Source organism: Bubalus kerabau, chromosome 10, assembly GCF_029407905.1.
Source record: "Bubalus kerabau isolate K-KA32 ecotype Philippines breed swamp buffalo chromosome 10, PCC_UOA_SB_1v2, whole genome shotgun sequence".
NCBI classification, from domain to species: Eukaryota; Metazoa; Chordata; class Mammalia; order Artiodactyla; family Bovidae; genus Bubalus; species Bubalus kerabau.
Genome location: NC_073633.1, coordinates 31,290,596 through 31,313,718, shown reverse-complemented (window position 1 = coordinate 31,313,718; position 23,123 = coordinate 31,290,596). Strand labels below are relative to the sequence as shown.

Below are 23,123 nucleotides of genomic sequence, written 5' to 3'. Positions count from 1 at the left end.
GGAACAATCTGTGTAAATAATCATTGTTCTATTTCCATGGCTTTAATTACAGAATGTGTAATGATCTGATAATTTACCTGGAGAAAAAGAAATACATTATGAGGATTACATAAAAAATAAATATATTTATTGTATGTTGTAGAACCCTAAGATACTTGAGATGAACATGAAGCAAATGAGATGGTCCAGGGCACATATCCAAGCTAGCCTATATGGAGAATTTCTTCAGCTGATGTCTAGAAAAGTGGTTTTGGAAGGTATCATGGTGACCTTAAATGTCTGATGGAATCCTCATTCACTCAGAAATTACAATCAAAAGTTATGAGTTTCCATGTAAAAGTGCTATCTAGAGGCTTGATTTTCTTAGTCACAGAATTGGGGTCTGGCAGCACTGAACCCTAGGCCCTTGTTGATAAATGAGGACCTAGCTCTGAGTCTAAAGACAAGGCTAGGGATTGGGACATGGAGATGGGCGTGTCCCATGGATGTCCCTGGGGAGATGTGGATGGAGGACATGTGCAGATTGGATTGCAGTGAAATGTGTAAGAATGATAGGCACTCTCCCTCCCATCTCTCCCCACTCCTTTTTATTCCATTTTCAGTAAGTTATAGGGAATAATGATCAAAGGATATCAAGGAATTTTACAAAGGGAGGGAGAAGTTGTTACCAAAACTGGACAGACAGATTTCTTTTCTCATGCTGGATCTCCAGCCACTTTCGGAAGTGGAATTTTCTCAGATGAAGCCACAGCTACAGCGAGGTGAGAAAAAGAAATGGTGAATGAATGTGACTGTGCCAGAAAGTTTGGATTTGTATAAACAGTGATGGCTAAGCTAAAACAAAGATGTGGGAGGGACAAATTAGAAGATTGGGATTGACATATACACATTGCTATAAAAAGTAGATAACTGATAAGGACCTACTGTATAACACAAGGAACTCTACTCAATACTCTATAATGACCTATATGCAAAAAGAATCTTAAAAGGAGTGGATATTATGTATAAGCATAACAGATTTACTTTTCTGTACACCTGAAAGCAACTAACATTTATATAGTAAATCAACTATTATCTAATAAATAGTGAAAAGAAAAGAAACCAAGATGTGGGAATTCACAAAAGCAGCATTGGACAGCTGAAAAGTACTTTGGGGAGCTTGCTATTCCGAATATTAGGTATTTATGCTGAGATGGTTCTTGTTATATCTATATCTTCCTGTCCCCATGAGTATTGTATTGCATGGAAAGAAGAGAACAAGTGAAAATTCTACAAATATACCAACTAGGAATGTGAATTTCACAATGTCACAGGGGGTTCCCAACTCTTCTTTAGAACAAATTATTTGTTTACTTAATGTGCCAGGTTTTTGTTATAGCATTCGAGGTCTTGATCTTCTTTGTGGCATCCAAATTTTTAGTTGGAGCTTGCAGCATGTTTACATTTGCAGCATGTAAACTCTTGGATTAGGCATGTGGGATCTAATTCCAACCCCAGAACTGGAACCCAGGGTCCCTGTATTGGGAGCCTAGAATCTTAGCCACTGGACTACCATGAAGGTCCCTTCAATTCTTTGTGTTTCAAGTTGTGTCACAGAGGAAGGTCAGGCAAACCCCAAAACCCCACATAAGCATTCCAGAGACACCTAGCTACATCAATGCACTTTATTATTTCTACTGAACCAGAAATTCACATGAATACAACTTTGGAGCTTCCGTTGTGGCTCAGCTGGTAAAGAATCTGCCTGCAGTGTGAGAGACCTGGGTTCAATCCCTGGGTTGGAAAGATCCCTTGGAGAAGGGAAAGGCCACCCACTCCAGTATTCTGGAGAATTCCATGGACTGTATAGTCCATGGGGTCACGAAGAGTTGGACACGACTGAGGGGCTTTCACTTTCACTTATTAGGAAACATTTCCTATTCCTCTTGGTGCTGGTCATCCTTTCCCTGGAGGCATTCATTCACATAAAAAATTCAAAATGTGCTAAACTCTGTGACCTGTTTGAATCCATGTCTCAGAGCACTATCTCTTAATCCAGCCCACCTTTCCTTTGCCTGGTGTTAGGAGAAAAAGGGCAGGCAGTGAATGATGAAAGTGAATGGGATCAAATTTTCCATTCTCAAGTTTGACTTGTAAGGATCAGTAATGATAGGATTCTATCTTCTTGCTTTAACATCTTAGAGAATATACTTCTAGAGGGGTGGAGGGAAAGAGATTTTCCTGGTGGATGATTCTTTATATGGCCAAAATATCAATTACAGACACAGGGATAATTTCTCCAATATCATCTTCCCATTGACAAGTGATAAAGACCCATCCCTCCTTGAAAGACGATGTGTATTCACAAAATGGCATCATGATCCCACTTGTTAAAACACAATGCACTCCTGATATTATTTTCCGGCTCCTGTGACATTTCCTAATCCCATTTGTACATTTCACAAATATGTTATAACACATCTCTTCAATGTCCTCATATGATGCTTGGAGGAAGAAATGCTCTTTAATACAATAAAGCCTATTGTGAACACGTTTCCTCTTCATTTCTTGATTGCAGTATTCTTCGTCAGTTAACGGCATTTCAGAATCAATAATGACATGGGTTTTGAATGCTTCCTTGGTAGGTGGTTTGGGAGGCCCTGTAGCATGTAAGTCTTCTATATAGTCTTCTAATTCTTCTCGTTGTTTATCTGATAAATATGAATCATTTATCCTCACAAACTGCAGTGGCTTCAGCAGCAGGAAGAGCAGAAACAGGGGCTGCATGTTGATCAGAGTCCCCATGTTTCCCTGAAGGGAATATAAGAGAGAAGGAGTTATGTCCACTGTGAGGCTGTGCCTTCTGTTCCTATGCAGGCCCATTTCTACCACCTTTTGCTGTTCTGAGCTCTAAGACTTTGGACCATTTAAAAATTGACAACTCAGGATCTATTTCTATACCTGTAAAATATTTACTCCAAGGTGACCTTAGGGGAGCTATACTCAATCTAGAAGACTGAGGGTAAGAGAGGGAAAGGTGAAGGAAAATGGAGAGAAAAGGAGAAAGGCAGGGAGAGACAACAGTGAAGAGAGAGAAAGAAGGAAACAAGGAAGAACTGAGGAAGAGAGCAAGAGAGAGATGAAGGGCAGAAAGGAAGGGAAAGAGGACAAGAGGTGGAGAGGGCACTGAGGCAGGAGGCAGAGAAGAGGCTCATGCACTCCCTCCTTCTGAAGTAAATGTATCTGTTCTTTTCCTGGAGTTAAGAACTTGCTCTAAAGAGCTGTACATGATCCCCCTTTCCCCCTCACCAACATCTTGCTTTTCTGAGAACCATTGTTCATCTTGGGCTTCCCTCATAGCTCAGTCAGTAAAGAATCTGCCTACAATGCAGGATACTCAGGTTTGATTCCTGGATCAGGAAGATTCCCTGGAGAAGGAAATGGCAACCCACTCCAGTATTCTTGCCTAGAGAATCCCATGGACAGAGGAGCCTGATGGACTACAGTCCATGGGGTCACAAGAGTTGGACACTACTGAGTGATTTCACTTCACTTCATTCTTCATCTTCTGACTTTCTCCTCTTGCTCATTTCTGACCATCAATATCCTTGCACAAGGGATCAAGCAAGATCCATCATGTCAAATGAGCACCAAATGTGTGTGGATTGGTCTAAATACTATTACCATCACCTCATTGCCTGGAATTGTGGGTTCATGTTACAGTCTCCTCGGCCACCTCTCCCCACTCAGAAGAACTCTTTCACTAAGGTACATTACTGACCTTGTGAGTCTTTTTTTAATCTTTTCTTTAAGGAAGACTTCATGATTCCTTCTCAGGTTTTCCTGTCTCTAAATTCTTCCCATCCTGTGTGCCTATCTGCCATCGTGGTACCCTCATCATCAGAGACTTCACAGTCACACCTTTCCTTCCATATGTGTGCATCTCCATGTCTATTCACCCCACTGGAGGCTGCACTAATATTTCCCCAATACCTGTCATATACATGAACAAGTGTCTTTACCACACAAATATGGGAAACTGGGTAGTTCCTTATATTCTTTCAAGAATTCTACTACTTAAAAAGAAATGGAAATATTTAATATAGCACCTACTTCTGAGGCACATCTTTATAACGCTTCATGCTAATCATGTTAAGGGACTTTAAGAAAAACATTCCTTAAAGGAACCATCTTACCTGTCTCCTGAGAAACCTGTATGGGCATCAAGAAGGAACAGTTAGAACCCTGTATGGCACAACTGATTGGTTCAAGATCGAGAAAGGAGTAAGACAGGGCTGTCTTCTGTCACTCTGTTTGTTTAACCTATACACTGAACCCATCATGAGAGATGCCGGGTTGAATGAGTTACAAGCTGAAATCAAGACGGGGGGGAGAAATATCAACAATCTCAGATATGCACATGATACCACTCTAATGGCAGAAAGTGAAGAGGAACTAAAGAGCCTCTTGATAAGGGTGAAGGAGGAGAGTGAAAGAGCCAGCTTAAGACTAAATATAAAAACAAAAGACTAAGATCATGGCACCTGGCCCCATTACTGTATGCCAAATAGAAGGGGAAATGTGGAAGTTGATACATTTCCTCTTCTTGGACTCCAAAATCACTGCAGACAGTGACTGCAGCCATGAAATCAGAAGACAATTGCTTCTTGGCAGGAAAGTGATGACAAACCTAGAGACAAAAGCAGAGACATTACTCTGCTGACAAAGGTCCATATAGTCAAGGCTATTGTCTTTCCAGTAGTCACGTACGGTTGTGAGAGTTGGACTGTAAAGAAGGCAAAATGCCAAAGAGTTGATGCCTTCAAATTGTGGTGCTGGCGAAGACTCCTGCAAGTCCCTTGGACAGCAAGGAGATCAAAGCAGTCAATCTTAAGGGAGATCTACCCTGAATATTCACTGGAAGGACTGATGCTGAAGCTGAAGCTCCAGTATTTTGGTCATCTGACACAAACAGATGACTCATTGGAAAAGTCCCTGATGCTAGAAAAGAGTGAGAGCAGGAGAAGAGGGTGTCAGAGGATGAGATGGGTGGACGGCATCACTAACACAATGAACATGAACTTGGGCAAACTCCAGGAGATGGTAAGGGACAGGCAGACCTGGCTTACTGCAGTCCAGGTCACAGTTGTGACCTGTGGCCCAGAAAATAGGCCCAAGTGCTGGACATCAGGGCACAGTCTACTATTTAGTGGAAAGTGTTATCATTTATAGAGGATTCTTGGGTCTATTGATCACTTTTTAATCCCTGTCCACATCTGACTGTTGAGCAATAATTCTCCAAGGAGGCTTTCTTCCCAGGGGAAGGCAAGTACCTCAGGTACACTAGAGAGCAGGCTTCTTGGCCTATCTTTGCCCATGGTCTTTTGCCTCATTTATTCTTTGTATGGTCAAAGCTTCAGAGAGTGGATATGTTAAGGACGGGGCTGCAGATATCCTGATACTGGGAATACTGACCTCCCGTAAGAGTGGCAGAGCTTGAAACAGGAAAAGAGAAGAGCAAAGTTGAATGGCTGAATTAAGTACATTCTTGCAGTTGCCTTAAAGTAAAAATAAAAATCATAAATAACAATGCCTAAGATCATAGGCAAGTATATGCCAAGCCCTGAGCTCAGCACTAAACATACATCATCATCCAAACAAGCTTATGATAAAGATATTCTTATAGCTTTGTTTTTGTTTTGATAGTAAACAGTATCTCTTTGTGAAGGGACATTGCTTCAAATTTTACTTTAGGTCTGGCAGAATCTTCGTTCAAGCCTTTTTCACAAGTCAGTCTGATTTTCACATCTCTGTTCCTCAGTGCTATTGTATGACTTCCTTCAGTCTCGCTTCCCCACCTGATGCTAGAATGTACCTCCTTCCCTAGGTTGACTTTGTAACTCTAGGAGAAGAGACTACCAGAAACACACAGACCACCAAAGTGGCCAGTACTGAACTTGTCTCTGAGCCACTGCTGCTGCTCAGTCGCTTCAGTCGTGTCCGACTCTGTGCGACCCCATAGACGGCAGCCCACTAAGCTCCCCCATCCCTGGGATTCTCCAGGCAAGAACACTGGAGTGGGTTGCCATTTCCCTCTCCAATGCATGAAAGTGAAAAGTGAAAGTAAAGTCGCTCAGTCGTGTCTGATTCTTAGCGACCCCATGGACTACAGCCTACCAGGCTCCTCCGCCCATGGGATTTTCCAGGCAAGAGTACTGGAGTGGGGTGCCATTGCCTAGAGACCTATAAAAAAACAGATCTATTTTCCTCAAAGTGTGCTGCTGCAGAACAGTTTTCTGTTTTTTGGTTTGTTTACTCCACTGTGCTCTTGGTAGAAAAGAAGTCTTTGAATGGGGCAATTCAAGTTATTTTCTAATACTGAAAATAACCCAGAGACCCTGACCAAGGTGGAGATGGATATCAACATTTGTGGTCTCTGTGCCATCTTGGGCTGGAAAGAGCAGGACAGGGTGAGCATGGGCAGCAGAGTTGAGGCTCCTGTAGCACCAGGGCCAGGACAGCACTTCATTTTGTATATCCTCTAACCTCTTCATCCTTTGTTTATGAATTCATGCTGTGGTTTCAGGCTTCTTAAAATCTTCACTCACCCCCCAAGTATACGCGTTTTCACTTAAATGCTATCTTATGTCTTTATGGATTTTCAGAAAGTTTAAGCCTTTCATCCATCTGGAATTTATATTGAAGTATAAAAGGTGATGATTTTTTTTTTCACATGGTTTATATGTAATTTCAGTACTGATTATTTGGAGAATAAAGTTCATTCACTCATCTCTAAGTTAAAAATTTACCTTATGCTCTGTAACAACCTAGACAGGTGGGATGGGGAGGGAGATGAGAGGGAGGTTCAAGAGCGAGGGGACAAAAGTATACCTATGGCTGATTCATGTTGATATTTGGCAGAAAGCAACAAGATTCTATAAAGCAATTATCTTTCAATCAAAAAATAAATTAATTTTAAAAAGTTAGCTTATGTATTTAACAGGGCTTCCCTTGTGGCTCAGATGGTAAAGAATCTGCCTGCAAAACAGGAGACCCAATTCAATCCCTGGATTGGGAAAATCCCCGGAGAAGGGAATGGCTACCCACTTCAGAATCTTTGCCTGGAGAGTTCCATGGAAACGGAGCCTGGCAGTCTACAATCCATGGAGTCGCAAAGAGTCAGACAAGACTGAGCAACTAACACTTTCACTTATGTATTTGATAATTCTTTTTCTGAATGATTCATAGGACTGGAAAAGATTAGTTTTCATTCCAAACAAATGGAGGTAAATGTCAAACAATGTTCAAACTACCTTTTTTTTGTTATTTTTAAATAGTAAATTTAATTTTTAAATTTAAAAATTTTCAGTTTTAACATTGAAAAATGTTCAAATTGTGCTCATTTCTCATGCTAGCAAGGTAATGCTCAAAATCCTTCAAGCTAGGCTTCAGAGTTTACGAACCGAGAATTTATCATACGTACAAGCTGGGTTTAGAAGACGCAAAGGAACCAGAGATCAAATTGCCAACATTCATTGGATCATAGAGAAAGCAAGGGAATTCCAGAAAAACATCTGCTTTTGCTTCTTTGACTACGCTCAGGCCTTTGACTGTGAAATCACAACAAACTGTGGAAAATTCTTAAAGAGATGGGAATACAAGACTACCTTACCTTCCTCCTGAGAAACCTGTATGCAGGTCAGAAGCAACAGTTAGAAGCAGACATAGAACAATGAGTGGACTGGTTCAAAATTGGGAAAGGAGTATCTCCAGGGTATATATTATTACCCTGTTTATTTAACTTCTATGCAGAGTACGTAATGTGAAATGATGAGCTAGAGAAACCCAAGCTGGAATCAAGATTGCAGGGAGAAATATCAACAATCTCAGATATGCAGATGATACCACTCTAATGGCAGAAAGCGTAGGGGAACTAAAGAGCTTCTTTGATGAGGTTGAATGAGGAGAGTGAAAAAGCGTTTAGTTGTGTCTATGAATGGACCCAGAAATTTGTGCTTTAAACAAATTCACAAGACTTTCCTCTTTACTTTTAAACTTGTTTGGGAGTGTTAAAGCAGCTTAGATTATAGGCTGGGAGAGGCCTGAGAGGGGTTGTCTGTCTAGAGCATTTTCTCCTAAAGTGTGGGTCCTGACTCCCAGGTCAGAACTCTCTATTTACAGTTTAAAATAACTGAGACTAGTCAAAGGCTCCTTAGGTACATGAATATATATCTCTGAGGGGTCATTAAGTGTTTTCAGTGTAAATCTCTTTAAAGAAGAAAAGCAGGATTTGTAAATACAGCTTAATATGAAGCATCAATGGACAATAATCATATAATAATTTTATAGTCCCAACCACAGAATAAAAGTGAAATTTGTATCTTTCAAACTGGTAATAATTATTACAGTTTCCAAATTCATTGCTGCTGAGAGTTTGACAAGGGGAACAATCCTATATTTCTGGTTACAGTGAAAACTTTGGCAAGTGTAGTAAATTTTTTTTTTAAATCTGATACTTTTCCCCCAATTTCAATAGCTTGAATTCTATATACCATATTTTAGATGGCAATATGGACAGCAAGTTTTACTGCATAGGAACAAAAATTTCAACTTCGAAAACACAAATGTCCAAGAATTTAAGGGAAATTGAAGTTGCCATGGATGTATTCATGGACACAACAAAAACGCCACTACGATTGTAACTGTAAGAGCTAATATTTGAGATGATCAGTGTTCTATAGTCATTGAATTATAGATTCTTAGAATGGATTATTTACAAGACTATACAAATATAGTAATCAATGAAATTTTACAGATGCAGAATATTCATAATATTACAGCAAGGGGAATGTCTGGTTTTAACCAGACCAGGGGCAAGAGCGCAAAAAATTAACTTAAACCCAAGAGGACCTGTACTGACTCACAGAGACAGACGTCCAGGACACACAGCAGGATGAAGAAATCCAGTCCTTCACTAGACTCTTGCTTTCTCTCTCACGCCACTCTGCTTTCTATGCTAAGTTTGTGTGCAGGCAGGGCCTCTCCACAGAATGGCAGGGTAAATCCTTACCACCTTTATAACACTATGTAGGGTCACTGAAAGATGTGCCATCCTCTCTCACATTCATCCAACATAGAAAATAACCTTTCTGATTGGGCTCGTCTTTGTCACGTGAATAAATCCAGGAATGTGAGTTCCCCTTTTTGGTCCACCTGAAGTTCATGCTTTTTTCTGAGAAGAGAAGGCAAAACCACACAGTTAAAACACCAGCAGAACTGCAATTGCTGACAAAAGGCTGCTCCCTTGTAATACAAACAAAGGAACGGACACCAAATACAAAAGTAGCAAATGTCCATTTGAAAAGGTGGGGGAAAATCAAAACACAGAAGATATGTACAACGTGGTCCTAAATAATATTTGAAATAAAGATTACATAGTGAGGGAAGGGGAGCCCCAAACATAACCTTATTCAACTGCTGTTTCTGAGCAGTTTATTTCTTATTGTGATCTTGAAAGTTGTCAGTTTCTCAATGTTAAAATAAATAAATCTGAGGAAGTGTCATTGAAGAAATGTGTCTTTAAGAGCTGATTTGGGCATGTTATCCAATATTAAGTGCCAATTTCTCAGAACGCCACATTTTCATATCAGCGAACTCCTACCCTTGATCAGCATCAGGAAATTTCAGTTCCTTAGCTTGAATGGTTGCATAGAGAGTCTAAACACTCAGTCTTCAGAATTAGACTTACCTTTGTGGGTAAATCCCAAAGTATCTCTCCATTAAATTCAGGGGGAAAAAAATCTCACCTTAGGCATATTTAAATTTATGTTTTTACAAACATATGGAGGCAAGATTTATGTTTCAGGCCTTCATACCCATAACCGAGCTAAGAATGGGGTCAAAATGAGAAAACCTGGAGAACAATGTGATCCTTATGGGTCATTAGAGAGTCAATGTGTGTGTGTGTGTGCTCAGTCATGTCCGACTCTTTGCAGCTGCATGGACTGTAGCCTGCCAGGCTCTTCTATCCGTGGAATTTTCCAGGTGCAAATACTGAAATTGGTTGCCATTTCTTAGTCCAGGGCATTATGCCAACCCAGGGATTGAACTTGTGTCTCTGAGGTCTCCTGCATTGGCAGGTGGATTCTTTACCATCAGTCCCACTTGGAAGTCCCAGAGGGTCAATGGCTCCACTGAAACACAGTTGTTGCTCAGTTCAAATCATGTTTTCCCCTTAGGGTCACTGTGATGACCTGAGTATCTGAGCTTACAGAGATGCACCGAATGGACAGAGACAAAGTAGAAATGAATTGTCCAAGGAGACACATGTGCTGTCAAAGCAAGAGACTTTATTGGGAATAGGGGCCTGGATGGAGAGTAGTAGGGTAAGGAAACCCAGGAGAAATGTTCTGCCATGGGATTGCAGTGTTGGGCTTTATGGTAATTGGGTTTACCTTTGGATCCTTCCTGGTGGAACATGTGTCAGTCAAGATGGAGTCCAGCAAGAAGGATTCTTGGAGGTTGCTGGGCCTTATGGACAGGAATCTCCTCTCTCCTTTTGATTTTTCCTGAATTCTTCTGGTTGGTGGTAGCTTGTTGGTTTCACATTCTTTACTAGACCCTCTAGTTTAAGATAACTCCTGCAGTGGTTACTATGATGCTGGGCCAGGGTGGGCAGTTACAGTCAGTGGTTCTGTTAGTGGTTCTAAATGGAAAGAAATTTAATTTAAAATTTCACTTCTTGGTATATATACCCAGAAGAATTGAAAGCAAGACCATGAACAGATATTTGTACATGCATGTTCAAAGCAGCACTATTCACAATAAACAAATGATTGAAATGTTCATCAGTGGAAGGATGAGTAAACAATATGTGACATATACATTTAATCAAATATTCAGTTCAGTTCAGTTCAGTCACTCAGTCGTGTCCAACTCTTTGTGACCCCATGAACAGCAGCATGCCAGCCTCCCTGTCCATCACCAACTCCTGGAGTTCACCCAAACCCATGCCCATTGAGTTGGTGATGCCATCCAACCATTTCATCCTCTATCATCCCCTTCTCCTCCTGCCCTCAATCTTTCCCAGCATCAGGGTCTTCTCAAATGAGTCAGCTCTTCGCATCAGGTGGCCAAAGTATTGGAGTTTCAGCTTCAGTCCTTCCAATGAACACCCAGGACTGATCTCCTTTAGGATGGACTGGTTGGATCTCCTTGCAGTCCAAGGGACTCTCAAGAGTCTTCTCCAACACCACAGTTCAAAAGCATCAATTCTTTGATGCTCAGTTTTCTTTATAGTCCAACTCTCACATCCATACATGACTACTGGAAAAACCATAGCCTTGATTAGATGGACCTTTGTTGACAAAGTGTTGAGGTCCTTTAATGGACCAGAAACTGGTGGTTGAGTCAACAATAAGAAAGTAAAAGAGAGAGAAAGAGGCTGATATTCCTTGGTTTACACAGAAAACCAATAAAGCCCTTTGACACAGGGCTTGCACTGCTACACAGAGGTACCAGGTGCCCTCTCGAGGGGGTGAAGGCACAGTGTGCCTTCTCAAGAGGGTCTTAGAAGCCCAGGCAAGAAAGTGAGCTCAGTGGGCTTCTGTGCTCCAAAGAATTAGCCTGAGAGAGAGAGAGAAAAAAAGAAAGAAAGACACGGGGACCCAAGCTCTGATGGAGCAAAGGTGTTTTATTCAACATAGTGTGGGTATATACACTGTCTTACAAGGTAGCTATTTTCAGCAGAGATAAAAATCAAAAGCCCAGACTTACAAATTATCGTAAGGCAATCCATATCAAAGAGAGAGAGTTGTAAATAATCACTTTTACCATATGGTTCATAAAAAGGAAGAGATTCGTAAATAGTTACTTATCACCATATGGAAAAACTAACAAAGGAAATGCATGCATTCCTAAGCCCGAGGAGTGGTTTGCCAACTCCTCTTAATTCCTGAATATTCAGGAATTAATAAGGGACAGAGGATTCATGACAGATTCAAAACAGCACACAGGAAGCCTCCTGTTAAATGCTTCCTGACAACGAAGTAATGTCTCCGCTTTTCAATATGCTGTCTAGGTTGGTCATAACTTTCCTTCCAAGGAGTAAGCGTCTTTTAATTTCATGGCTGCAGTCACCATCTGCAGTGATTTTGGAACCCAGAAAAATAAAATCAGCCACTGTTTCCCCGTCTATTTGCCATGAAGTGATGGGACCGGATGCCATGATCTTAGTTTTATGATTCAGCCTTCAAAAGGAAGGAAATGCTTACCTATGCTACAGTGAGGATGAAACCTGAAGCCATTATGCCAAGGGACATAAACAAGCACAAAAGCAGGAATAATTTTACCACAGTTAAGTAAAATTAATGTGCATTATCTCAAGGGGCTCTTAACCTAAAAAATAAATTGTCATGGGAATTAAGGAAAGGATAATGTTTACTTTATTAGTGTGGTTTTATTAAGGAGAGACTGCTAATGGGCAGAGGACAATAATCTATTGCAATCTTAATATGCATAAAGCTATAAATTACTGTTTTTACCTATCTTAGAAAATCTAGTAGGTCAGGGCCAAGATCTGGTTTCTTATGCAATAAGAATAGTCTGTTATAATAGATAAAAGGAACAATCTGTGTAAATAATCATTGTTCTACTTCCATGGCTCTAATTATAGAATGTGTAAGGATCTGATCTTTCATCTTGAGAAAAAGAGATATATTTTGATAATTTCTTGCCTAGTTACTACTATAACTAGTTACTACACCATATTCTCAAAAGTATATTTCTTGTATGTTGGAGAATGTTGTATGTTGCAGAACCTCAAGATTTGGCCTAGATGAGACAGTCCACAGCACATACCTAAGCTAGACTATGTGGAGAACTTCTTCAGCTGATGTATAGAAGGTTGACTTTTAGAGAATGTCATGGTGATTCTCAAAAGGGTGGTGAAGTCCTCATTCACTAGACATTACAATCAAAAGTCTTGAGTTTCCAGGTGAAAATTTGTATCAAGAGGCTTGATTTTCTGGTGTCCTTTACTTAGTCACTGAATGGGGTCTGGTAGCCTTGGGCCCTAGGCTCTTGGTCCTTACTGATAAATGAGGACATTAGCTCTGAGTCTGAAGATAGAGATAGGGAATGGAAGACACATGCAGATTGGATTGTAATGAAACATGCAAGAGAGACAGGCACTCCATCTCTCCTCACTATGCCTTGTCCCATTTTCAGGAAGTTATAGAGAATAATGATAAAAAGATAATAGTTTTGCAAAGAGAGAGAAGTTATTACTGAAACAGGACAGATTGATTTCTTTTCTCACACTGGATCGCCAGCCTCTTTTGGATGTGAAATAATCTCAGATGAAGCCACGGTGACAGGAAACTGAGGAGAAGAAATAGTGAATAAATGTGACTTTGCCAGAAAGTGAGGAATTGTGTGTAGTTGTGTGAACAGCGATGTCTAAGCTAAAACAAAAATGTGGGAACCCACAAAAGTAGCACTGGACAATAAGAGTACTTTGGGGAGTTTGCTATTCTGAATATTTAGGTGTTCATGTTGACATGGCTCCTACTAGAATCTATACTATCCTGTTCCCATGAGTATTGTGTTGTATAGAAAGAAGAGAACAAGTGGAAATTCTACAAATATAGCACTAGGAGGAAGAATTTCACAATTTCTCAGGCATCTCCCAATTCTTCTTGTTTCAAATTTGTGTCACACAGAAGGATCTGTCCAAACCCAGAAACCCCACATAAGCATACCAGAGACACCTCACTATGTCAATGCACTGTATTATCTCTATTGAACCACAATTCGCATGATTACCACTTTGGAGCACACCTCAGAAATCATTTCCAATTCCTCTTGGTACTGTTTATCCTTCCCCTGCAGGCATTCATCCTCAAATCACATTCAAAATGTGCTAAACTCTGTGATCTGTTTGAAATCACATCTCAGAGCACTATCTTTTAACCCAGCCTACTTTGCCTGGTCTAAGGAGAAAAAAGACAGGCAGTGAATGATGAAAGTGAATGGGATCAAAATTTCCATTCTCAAGTTTGACTTATCCTATCAGTAAGGATAGGATTCTATCTTCTTGCTTTAACATCTTAGAGAATATACTTCTAGAACTGTAGGGAGAGGATCCTATCTTGGTGGATGGCACTTTACAATTTAATGATATCAATTAAAGAATCAGGAATAATTTCTCCAACATCATTTCTCCATTGACAAGTGATAAAGACCCATCACTCCTTGTAAGATGATGTGTATTCACAAAATGACATCATGATCCCACTTGTTAAAACACAATGCACTCTGGCTATTACATTCCCGCTCCTGTGACATTCCTAATCCCACTGCTACATTGCACAAATGTGTTGTCACAGATCTGTTGAATGCCCTCATATGATGCTTGGAGGAAGAAATGCTCTTTAACACAATCAAGTCTATTGTGAACACATTTCATCTCATTTCGTCATTATAGTGGTCTGGATCACTATGGTCTTTCAGAATCAATAATGACATGGGATTTGAATGTTTCTTAGGCAAGTGGTCTCATAAGCCCTGTAGCATATAAGTCATCTAGTTTTCTAATCTTTCTCATTGTTCATCTGATAAAGATTCATCATATATCCTCATGAACTGCAGTGGCTTCAGCAGCAGGAAGAGCAGAAATAGGGGCTACATGTTGATCAGAGTCCCCATATTTCCCTGAAGGGAATACAAGAGAGAAGGAGTTATGTCCACTGTGAGGCTGTGCCTTCTGTTTCTGTGCAGGACCTATTTTTACTACCTCTTGCCATTCTGAGCTCCAAGACTTTGGACTATTTTAAAATCGACAACTCATAATCTATTTTAATACCTGTAAAATAAAAGTGACCTTAGAGGACATCAGTCTAGAAGACTGTAGGTAAGAGAAGGAAAGGTGAAGGAAGAAGGAGAGTAAAGGAGAAAGGGAGAGAGAGGGGGAAAAGGTGAGGAGAGAGAGAGAAGGTAACAAGGAAGAACTGAGGAAGAGAGCACGAGAGAGATGAAGACCAGGAGGGAAGGGTAAAGAAGGACAAGTGGTGGAGAGGGCAGTGGGGTGAGAGGCAGAGAGGAGGCTCATGTGCTCCCTCCTTCGGAAATAAATGCATCTGTTCTCTTCCTGGAGTTAAGAACTTGTGCTGAAAAGAGCTGTACTTGATCCCTACTTTCCCTCACCAACATCCTGCTCTTCTGAGGACCATTCTTGATCTTATGACTTCTTCCTCTTGCTCATTTCTGACCATCAATGCCCTTCACAAGGGATCAAACAGGATCCATCATGTCGCATGAGCACCAAATGCTGTGTGAATTGGTGTAAATACTGTTACCATCACCTCATTGCCTGGAATTGTTGGTCCATGTTGTAGTCTCCTCTGCCTCCTCTTCTCGCTCAGAAGAGCTCTTCCACTAAGGTGCATTACTGACCTTGTGAGTGTTTTTCCCATCTATTTTTTTTTTTTCGAGTTAGACTTCATGGTTTCTTCTCAGGTTTTCTACTCCTAAATTCTTCCCATCCTGTGTGCCCTTCTGAAGATATAAATCTCATCATCAGAGATTGCAGTCACGACCTTCCTTTCCTCTGTGTGTGTCTCCATGTCTGCTCACTCCATTGTGCTGCTGCTGCTGCTGCTAAGTCGCTTCAGTCGTGTCCAACTCTGTGTGACCCCATAGACGGCAGCCCACCAGGCTCCCCCATCTCTGGGATTCTCCAGGCAAGAACACTGGAGTGGGTTGCCATTTCCTTCTCCAATGCATGAAAGTGAAAAATGAAAGTGAAGTCGCTAAATCATGTCCAACTCCTAGTGACCCCATGGACTGCAGCCTACCAGGCTCCTCCATTTATGGGATTTTCCAGGCAAGAGTACTGGAGTGGGTTGCCATTGCCTTCTCCACAAAAGAATGGATACAAATACAAAAGCAGCGAATGTTCATTTGAAAGAGTCAGGAAAAATCAAAATCTGCAAGCTGATTCCAAATAGTGGAAAAGATTACATGGTGAGGGAGGGGGAGCCCTAAACAAAACCTTATTCAACTGCTATTTCTGAAGGGTTAATTTTTAATTGTGATCTTGAAAGTTGTCAAATTCTCAAAGTTAAAATAAATAATTCTGAAGAAGTGTCATTGAAGACATGTATCTTTAAGAGCTGGTTTGGGAATGTTATCCAATAGTAAGTGCCAGTTTCTCAGAATGCCACATTTTTATATCAGCAAACTCCCATCCTTTATCAGCATCAGGAAACATCAGTTCCTTGGTTTAAATGGTTGAGCAAAGACAGTCTAAACACTCAATCCTTATAATTAGACATACTCTTGTGAGTAAATTGCAGAGTATCTCTCCATTCAGTTCAGGAAGAAAAGTTGCACCTTCGGCAGCTTTAAATTTACTTTTCACAAACATAAGGAGGCCATATTTATGCTTCAGACCTTCATATCTATAACCAGAGTGAAAACACGATTAGTTTGAGGAAACCTAGAGGGAAATGTCATTCTCATGGCTCCTAATTCAGCACATGTCTTCCCCTTAGGGTCACTGTGAAGACTCGAGTATCTGAGCTTACAGAGGTGCACAGAATGGACAGACACAAAATAAGACCTTCAGTAACTGAAAATCAACCTTCAGAGCACAAATGTAGAGTAATTTCAACATCTTATTTAGCAAAATGGAATGCAAACCAGGTCTTAGATGAAAAAAATCTCTCAATTGCATTTTCCTGCAAATCTATACTTCCTCATGCCTTGCCTAGTTGCTCATTGTATGATTCTAAAAAATATTTCAAAGATTTTTTTCCTCTGTCATGTCAAAGTGAGTTTATAAGGTACAGACCAAGATATTGCCACTGGTTTGTTTTGATTTTATAATTTGCTCCTTGACAGATTAGGAATAGCAGAAATATGAAAGTATCAAATGTTAGGATAGGGAATCTCATATTTTCTTGAGAAAAGGAAAATAGGTCTGGTGAGACAAATGTTGTATATCTAGAAAAAGTAATACAGGTTCCAGTGTTCATTCCACACACCACACACACGCATACATGCAAACACACACAAAAACTCACTCCCCAAGGTATAGTGCACTACAGATCAAAGTAATATTTACAAAACAACACTAAAGATACTGATGCAATTATATTATAATATTTTTCATAATTTTGGAATTAGTAAGGAATACCTTCATTACACAAAACAGGCATACAAGTGTAAAGAAATTAAAGATTGAAAGACTTCCTTACACACACATAGACTGAATTACATACCCATATACATGAGTACACAGAAAATCTTACTGAAACATATTGCATAACATATTTTCTAATGGCAGAAACCACCAAAGTTGAATTTTAAAAACCAACACTAGCTTAGAAAACAATTTTTAAATATGTATAATATGAAATTACTTTCCAAACTTAAATACAAGAAAAATACAAATTTCTTTTCTAAGCTCAGTATATCTGCATCAAAAATTCAGCTCAACGGTGGCAGCATTTACCTCGATTCTTATTTATGTGTCTTCTTTCTTTTATACTTAATTAGGAAAATCAAATCACCTGAATTTGTTCTAAAACAGAAAATTTAATTATTTTTATGTCAATATTTCTTTACATTATCACAGTTTCTCTTTCTGCTAAAAATTATCTGAAAGAAATTATTATCAAGGTAAAAGAAATATGTCCCAAACCATAAAGATGGCATAGTGTTAGTTGTGAAAATTTAATTTTGCTCTAATAACCACATGATATGATTGCTTTATCATTAAATTCTCTGTAGAAATGAAAGAAAAATTGTCTGAGTATTGAGCACAGTATGGCTTTGTTCTCATATTTCAGATAGCTAAAGAGTTAAATTTAATATAAAACCCATTAACATACATTTTAACCATCAAAACCCTCAAAGTCTCATGTTAGGGACACCTTCTCATGTTATAGAAATAAAGAATTTCTTTCTTTCTTTCCCAATATTCTACAGCAATAAAAACAAAATGCCAATTTTTGCCTCAATGAAGTATCTTTGTGTCCTGTGAAATTTGTACTCAACCCATCCATTTTCTAGTTTTTGCATCACTAACTGCAGATATTCATCAGCAGTGCAGCTCTATTATGACATAACTATTTTCCCAGTAGAAAAGCCAAAACAGATCACATAGCTCCAAAAATTTTTAGGGAACCAGTTGTATATAAAAATACTTTAGATTTGGCTTCAAAATAATTTTTAAGAGGACTAATATAATCTTCCAATTGAGTTGAAATAACATGGATCTTATGGCAGAAAGTGAAGGGGAACTCAAAAGCCTCTTGATGAAAGTGAAAGAGGAGAGTGAAAAAGCTGGCTTAAAGCTCAACATTCAGAAAACGAAGATCATGGCATCTGGTCCCATCACTTAATGGCAAATAGATAGGGAAACAGTGGAAACAGTGGCAGATTTTATTTTGGGGGGCTCCAAAATCACTGCAGATGGTGATTGCAACCATGAAATTAAAAGATGCTTACTCCTTGGAAGGAAAGATATGTCCAACCCAGATAGCATATTCAAAAGCAGAGACATTACTTTTCCAACAAAGGTCTGTCTAGTCAAGGCTGTGGTTTTTCCAGTGGTCACGTATGGATGTGAGAGTTAGACTGTGAAGAAAGCTGAATGTGAGTGCCGAACAATTGATGCTTTTGAACTGTGGTGTTGGAGAAGACTCTTGAGAGTCTCTTGGACTGCAAGGAGATCCAACCAGTCCATTCTAAAAGAGATCAGTCCTGGGTATTCTTTGGAAGGACTGATGCTAAAGCTGAAACTCCAATATTTTGGCCACCTCACGTGAAGAGTTGACTCATTGGAAAAGACTCCGATGCTGGGAGGGTTTGGGGGCAGGAGGAGAAGGGGACGACAGAGGATGCGATGGCTGGATGGCACCACCGACTCAGTGGACATGAGTTTGGGTGAACCCCGGGAGTTGGTGATGGACAGGGAGGCCTGGCGTGCTGCAATTCATGGGGTCGCAAAGAGTTGGACATGACTGAGCGACTGAACTGAACTGAACTGAACATGGATCTGACCTACCCTCCCATCCTAATCAATTTTAAAAACGGACAAAATGCTGGGAAAAATTATTTTCAAGACACCGAACGTTGCGCAACAAAATACACTGATCTTGAAAGACAGGAACATGGTGAGCCCTGTGATATATTCAACTTACTGTCTTGAGAAAACTTTCAGGCAAAATAAAGAGTGCACTTAGGAAGAGATGGAACTGAGGAAGTGAAGAGATTGAGGAAACATGAGTTTGTAAGACAAAGTACCTGACATGAGACAGCTACCTCAAGACAGAAACTTGGAGATCTGTGAAGCGTTCCCCTCAGGTATTCAGCAGAGTATTCCTGATCACATGTGTGGGAGAAAATCACCTGAGGCTGGGAAAGAACCACCTATAAGGACCAGAGGGAATAGTACTTACTCCCACTAGCCAGGCTGGAAAATGTCAAAATTCATGGGCATTAGGTCGAGTGCTCAGGAAGGCTTTGCCTCAGTAGAGGGAAATAATTAGCCCTAGACTGTTACTGGGCTCTACTGATAGCTCAGTTGGTAAAGAATCCGCCTGCAATTCAGGAGATCCCGGTTCGATTCCTGGGTCGGGAAGATCCCTTGGAGAAGGGATAGGCTCCAGTATTCTTGGGCTTCCCTTGTGGCCAAGAACCACCTATAAGGTAAAAAATGTGGAAGTGTGTATAGAATGTGGAAGAACCTTATAAAGATGTGTAACCTTCCTATAAGGAACTACCTATAAGGTAAAGAATCCTCCTGCAATGTGGGAGACCTGGGTTCAATCCCTGGGTTAGGAAGATCTCCTGGGGAAGGGAAAGGCTACCCACTCCAGTATTCTGACCTGGAGAATTCCATGGACTGTATAGTGCATGGGGTTGCAAAGAGTCAGACACAACTGAACAACTTTCACACTCAGACTATTACTGCTCTGTGCTTGTCTAACAAATCATAAGGCTCAACATGATTCCAAATAGCTTATGTGTATCCCAGTAAAATGTCCAAGAACATTTATAGAAATACAAAAATATCCATACAAAGTAAACAAACAAGGTAAAATTCACAGTATCTGGCATCCAGTCAAAGATCTCACTAAGCATGAGAGGAAATAAGAAAACACAAATCATCATGAAGGAAATAATCAATTAATTGACATTGACCCAGAACACATACAGAATAAAATACTAAAACCATGAGTGTTTTATGTACTCAGTCAGTCAGTCAATCAATCAGTTCAGTCGCTCAGTCATGTCTGACTCTTTGCGACCCCATGGACTGCAGCACGCCAGGCCTCCCTGTCCATCACCAACTCCCAGAGTTTATTCAAACTCATGTCCATTGAGTCGGTGATGCCATCCAACCATTTTGTCCTATGTCATCCCCTTCTCCTCTCACCTTCCATCTTTCCCAGCATTAGGGTCTTTTCAAATGAGTCAGCTCTTCGCATCAGGTGGCCAAAGTATTGGAGTTTCGGCTTCAGCATCAGTCCTTCCAATGAACAGTCAGGACTGATTTCCTTTATGATGGACTGGTTGGACGTCCTTGTAGTCCATGGGACTCTCAAGAGTCTTCTCCAACACCACAGTTTAAAAGCATCAATTCTTCACTACCAAGCTTTCTTTGTGGTCCATCTCTCACATCCATACATGGATGTGAGAGATGGACCATACTGGAAAAACCATAGCCTTGACTAGATAGACCTTTGTTGGCAAAGTAATGTCTCTGCTTTTTAATATGCTGTCTAGGTTAGTCATAACTTTTCTTCCAAGGAGTAAGCGTCTTTTTATTTCATGGCTGCGGTCACTATCTGCAGTGATTTTGGAGCCCCCAAAAACAAAGTCTGCCACTATTTCCACTGTTTCTCTATTTATTTGCTATGAAGTGATGAGACCAGATGCCATGATCTTTGTTTTCTGAATGTTGAGCTTTAAGCCAACTTTTTCACTCTGCTCTTTCACTTTCATCAAGAGGCTCTTTTATGAACTCCTTGTGTGCAGAAGGGATTCCCTGGTGGCTCAGATGGTAGAGTCTGCCTGAAATGTGGGAGACCTGGGTTCGACCCCTGGGTCAGGAAGATCCCCTGGAGAAAGAAATGGCAACCCACTCCAGTATTCTTGCCTGGAAAATCCCATGGACAGAGGAGCCTGGCCAACTACAGTCCATGGATCACAAAGAGTCAGACATGACTGAGTGACTTCATTTTCGCTTTTTACTTATGTGCAAAAAGTTAAATTCATGAACAATGTAAAAACCCCAGAGACAGGATCAAGATGGTGAAGTAGGAAGACCACAAACTTACCTTCCCACTAAAACACATCAGACCTACAACTACGTAGAGAGGAACTTTTGCTGCAAATGACTTGAAGACTAGCAGAATGGTTCTTCTACAACCAAAGCTGTAAAGAAAGGACTGCATGGAGTCTGGTAGGAGGAGGAAATGCAATCTGAAACCAAGCGGGACCCTGTAGAGGCCTCTTTGTCTTCCACTTCTCATAGGCAAGACTCCAGCCTCCATGATCTTCTCTGAGTTCCAAAGGGCAGATTGCTAATCAAGAGGGAGGAGCAGCCAAGAAACCACATGAAGACAGGAGAAACTCATCAGGATTAAAAAACCCAACCACCTGAGACCTGCACACACCCTAAGCTTGTCAGCAACCCCATCCTTGGGGACTGTTGTTATCACACTCTTCATCAACTCCCCCTGGGTGGGGACACATAGTTTCTCAAGCCAGGAGCTGTGTTCCCCTTTGCCTGGCAAAGTAATAAAGCTATCCAAAAGGCAACCAAAACTGTCTCTGAGATTTGATTTGGCACTGGTGTAGACAGAAGCTGAGCTTTCAGCACCAAATCTCATCAAGACCTGTAAGTGACACAGAATAGGAAGGAAATATCACAAACTTGAAGATCCTCTCAGAGGAGTGACAGAATGAGTCATATATTAGACACCCCAGCACTGGGGCCTGACACTGAGAGGATGAACCCCTTTAGCTGGTTTAAAAACCAGTGGGACTTGGTCCCCTGCTAAGAAACTGAGTTTCCACTATTGAAGAGTGAGAACAAAGTCTTCCATAGTGATCCAGTAGCTAAGATTCTGAGCTTGCAATGTTCAAAGATTCTGCCTGTTCAAAGATTCTGCATGCTGCTATGAGGATCAAAGGTCCTGAGTGCAGCAACTAAGATCCAGTGCAGCTAAATAATTGAGTAAAGAAATGTTTTTTAAAAAAGAGTCAGAACACACCTCAAGAAACAAGAAAAAAGTCAAATAAATAACCTAACTCTACACCTAAAGCAACTAGAAAAGGAAGAAATGAAGAACCCCAGGGTTAGTAGAAGGAAAGAAATCTTAAAAATTAGAGCAGAAATAAATGCAAAAGAAACAAAAGAGACCATAGCAAAAATCAACAAAACCAAAAGCTGGTTCTTTGAAAGGATAAATAAAATTGACAAACCATTAGCCAGACTCATCAAGAAACAAAGGGAGAAAAATCAAATCAATAAAATTAGAAATGAAAATGGAGAGATCACAACAGACAACACAGAAATACAAAGGATCATAAGAGACTACTATCAACAATTATATGCCAATAAAATGGACAACGAGGAAGAAATGGACAAATTCTTAGAAAAGTACAACTTTCCAAAACTCGACCAGGAAGAAATAGAAAATCTTAACAGACCCATCACAAGCACGGAAATTGAAACTGTAATCAAAAATCTTCCAGCAAACAAAAGCCCAGGTCCAGACGGCTTCACAGCTGAATTCTATCAAAAATTTAGAGAAGAGCTAACACCTATCCTGCTCAAACTCTTCCAGAAAATTGCAGAGGATGGTAAACTTCCAAACTCATTCTACGAGGCCACCATCACCCTGATACCAAAACCTGACAAAGATCCCACAAAAAAAGAAAACTACAGGCCAATATCACTGATGAACATAGATGCAAAAATCCTTAACAAAATTCTAGCAATCAGAATCCAACAACACATTAAAAAGATCATACACCATGACCAAGTGGGCTTTATCCCAGGGACGCAAGGATTCTTCAATATCCGCAAATCAATCAATGTAATACACCACATTAACAAATTGAAA

General features: G+C 40.3%; 1 protein-coding gene and 1 pseudogene across 1 annotated transcript; both read right to left on the bottom strand.

Moving 5' to 3' along the window:
* Window positions 1–1,660: 1,660 nt before the first annotated feature.
* Window positions 1,661–21,848, bottom strand: LOC129620495 (inactive ribonuclease-like protein 9). Its single transcript, XM_055536310.1, has 4 exons — window positions 21,330–21,848; window positions 10,434–10,684; window positions 9,125–9,211; window positions 1,661–2,790 (listed from the first exon to the last, which is right to left on the bottom strand). The coding sequence occupies exon 4, from the start codon at window positions 2,782–2,784 to the stop codon at window positions 2,236–2,238; it is 549 nt and encodes a 182-aa protein (XP_055392285.1). The 5' UTR covers window positions 2,785–2,790; window positions 9,125–9,211; window positions 10,434–10,684; window positions 21,330–21,848; the 3' UTR covers window positions 1,661–2,235.
* On the bottom strand, window positions 14,145–15,189 carry LOC129622061 (inactive ribonuclease-like protein 9; annotated as a pseudogene).
* Window positions 21,849–23,123: the final 1,275 nt, after the last annotated feature.

What these genes read in the sequence shown, in the direction of transcription:
- LOC129620495 (XM_055536310.1), bottom strand. Translation starts at nt 2,784, where the DNA reads ATGGGGACTCTGATCAACATGCAGCCCCTGTTTCTGCTCTTCCTGCTG.